Here is a 2500-nt window from a genome sequence, read left to right on the forward strand (position 1 = left end):
ATATATATATATATATATATATATATATATATATATATATATATATATATATCTATCTATCTATCTATCTATCTATCTATCTATCTATCTATCTATATATATATATATATATATATATATATATATAATTATATATATATGTATGTATGTATGTATATATATTTACTTATTTATATCAAACAATTAATCAATCTGTCCACACACACACATACACACACACACACACACACACACACACACAAGCACACACACACACACACACACACACACACACACACACAACCACACACATAGACACACACACACACACACATACACATACACGCGCGCGCGCACGTACACAAGGTCTATTCATATCTATCTACCCCCCTATTGATCACCGTGTATTTTTCCCCTTTCGAGTGCAGAGAACAAAAAAAAAAGTTGAAAATAAAATGTGTTCACTAATGATATATATATAAGGTTGCCGTGTTTTCCAATTACTCTAACAAAGAACATTTTATAAGATGTTTGGTCGAGTTTCCGTATAACAAAAGACCCGATAACGAGCGAGGTTTTTATAATGAAGATATTTTAGTTCCTAGTGTCTGCTAGTCTCGGTACCATATTCTACAAGCATTTGGAATAAGGAAGGTAAAAATATGTTTTGTAAGTTTGGGAATGTTGCTAAAAATGAGATAAAATGAAATTATCAAAAAAAAAGAGAAAAAAAAGAAAGATAATTAATATATGCGAATGAAAAATATATAAAATTAATATTCTTATCAATTGTTGTATTACTATTCCATGCAGCATAAATACAATGATACAACATGGTTACTGGATTAGAGAAAAATAAAGAAAATAAACATTGGAATTGTGAATTTATTGTTAATAAAGCCTGTACGTGGTTGTGATAGATGCTGGATAAACCTGATAATCTAGATTGGATTAGACAATAATGTGGGTTGCAATGTCAAATATGCAATGGGGATACAACGCAAATAAAAGAGTAAAATGATGGATCTGGTATTCATAAAATAGTGAATTAAATGTGGGACTTTCATCCATTTACTTGTATCGGTTGGATATGGTGTTGATAGGCGTGGATTTAGCAATGATTAATGACATTTTTTCGCGAAACGGATTAGTGTTCAGCATTTGCACAAATAAAAACAAATGATATTAAAATGTAGATGGGAATTCTGACTTCAAATGCAAAAGAAGGAAGAGGAAAAAATGGATAATAGACACCAGCAAAATATCCCCTCCTCCCTAAATTATATATATATATATATATATCATCATCATTTAACGGTAGGTTCATGTCTGAGCCGCCGTGGTCACAGCATGATACCCCATTGCGTTTTCACGTTGTGATGCTCTTGGAGTGAGTACGTGGTGGGGTCCCCAGTTCCTTTTCCACGGAGAGTGCCGGTGTTACCTTTTTAGGTAATCATTCTCTCTTATTTTATCCGGGCTTGGGACCAGCACTGACTTGAGCTGGCTTGGCCACCCAGTGGCTAGGCAGGCAATCGAGGTGAAGTTCCTTGCCCAAGGGAAACAACGCGGCGGTCGGTGACTCGAACCCTCGAACTCAGATTGCCGTCGTGACAGTCTTGAGTCCGACGCTCTAACCATTCGGCCACCGCGGCCCCAAATTAAAAAAAATATATATATATTTATATATATATATATATTTTAATATAATATTATATTTATATATATATAATATATATGATATATATATTATATATAAAATATATATATATATTATATATAATTTTTATATATATTCACACACACACACACACACCACACCCCCACACACACACACACCACACACACACGCACACACACACACACGCACGCACACACATCCCCACCCACCCACCCCACACACACACGTACCCACATCCCACCCACCCACCCCCCCACACACACGCACACACATCCCCACCCACCCACCCCACACACACACACGTACCCACATCCCCCCCCCCCCCACACACACACGAAGAAGAAACTCACCGGTGAAGAACAGGACTCCCGCAGGATGCCTGGTCTTGAAGGACAGGGAGAGCTGGTCCTGCTGGGACGCGAGGGGCTGCCCTCCCGTGCGACGCAGGTCCCACCATAAGAATTCTCTGCCGCGGAAGGTCGCCTCCTCCACCTGGCGTTCTGAAAGGCAGGAGACGAGGCTAGTTAGTTAAAAAAGGAGGGTCATTGAGCGGTGTTAATGGTGGGGCTGAAAAAGGTGGCAGTGGAAGGGAATTGGAGCGGTGTTAATGGTGGGGCTGATTAATAAAATGATGGTAATTGAGAGTAATTTAAGCGGTGTCACTTAAGGAACTAATCAATAGAAGTAGCGTAATTGAGGAAGGATGGTAATGGAAAGAATAATAAAAGCTATATTAATTAATTGATAAAAGGAAGGCAATCGGGAATGGGTGATAATCGAAAGAATAATTAAAGTGGCACCAATTAAGGAGCTAATTACTAAGAAGATGGTTATTAAGGA

At 38.0% G+C, this 2500-nt stretch overlaps 1 protein-coding gene across 1 annotated transcript in view; it reads right to left on the bottom strand.

The window, feature by feature from the left end:
* Nucleotides 1-2500, bottom strand: part of LOC119571210 (neurexin-3-like) — a gene marked incomplete at its 3' end in the record, with an annotated part of 4700 nt that overhangs the window by 1349 nt on the left and 851 nt on the right. Inside the window, exon 2 of the mRNA XM_037918623.1 lies at nt 2011-2160. Within this exon, the coding sequence (XP_037774551.1) occupies nt 2011-2160 (150 nt within the window). The remainder of the gene's footprint in view (nt 1-2010; nt 2161-2500) is intronic.

The sequence above is a fragment of the Penaeus monodon genome, unplaced genomic scaffold (genome assembly GCF_015228065.2).
Source record: "Penaeus monodon isolate SGIC_2016 unplaced genomic scaffold, NSTDA_Pmon_1 PmonScaffold_5491, whole genome shotgun sequence".
Classification (NCBI taxonomy): domain Eukaryota; kingdom Metazoa; phylum Arthropoda; class Malacostraca; order Decapoda; family Penaeidae; genus Penaeus; species Penaeus monodon.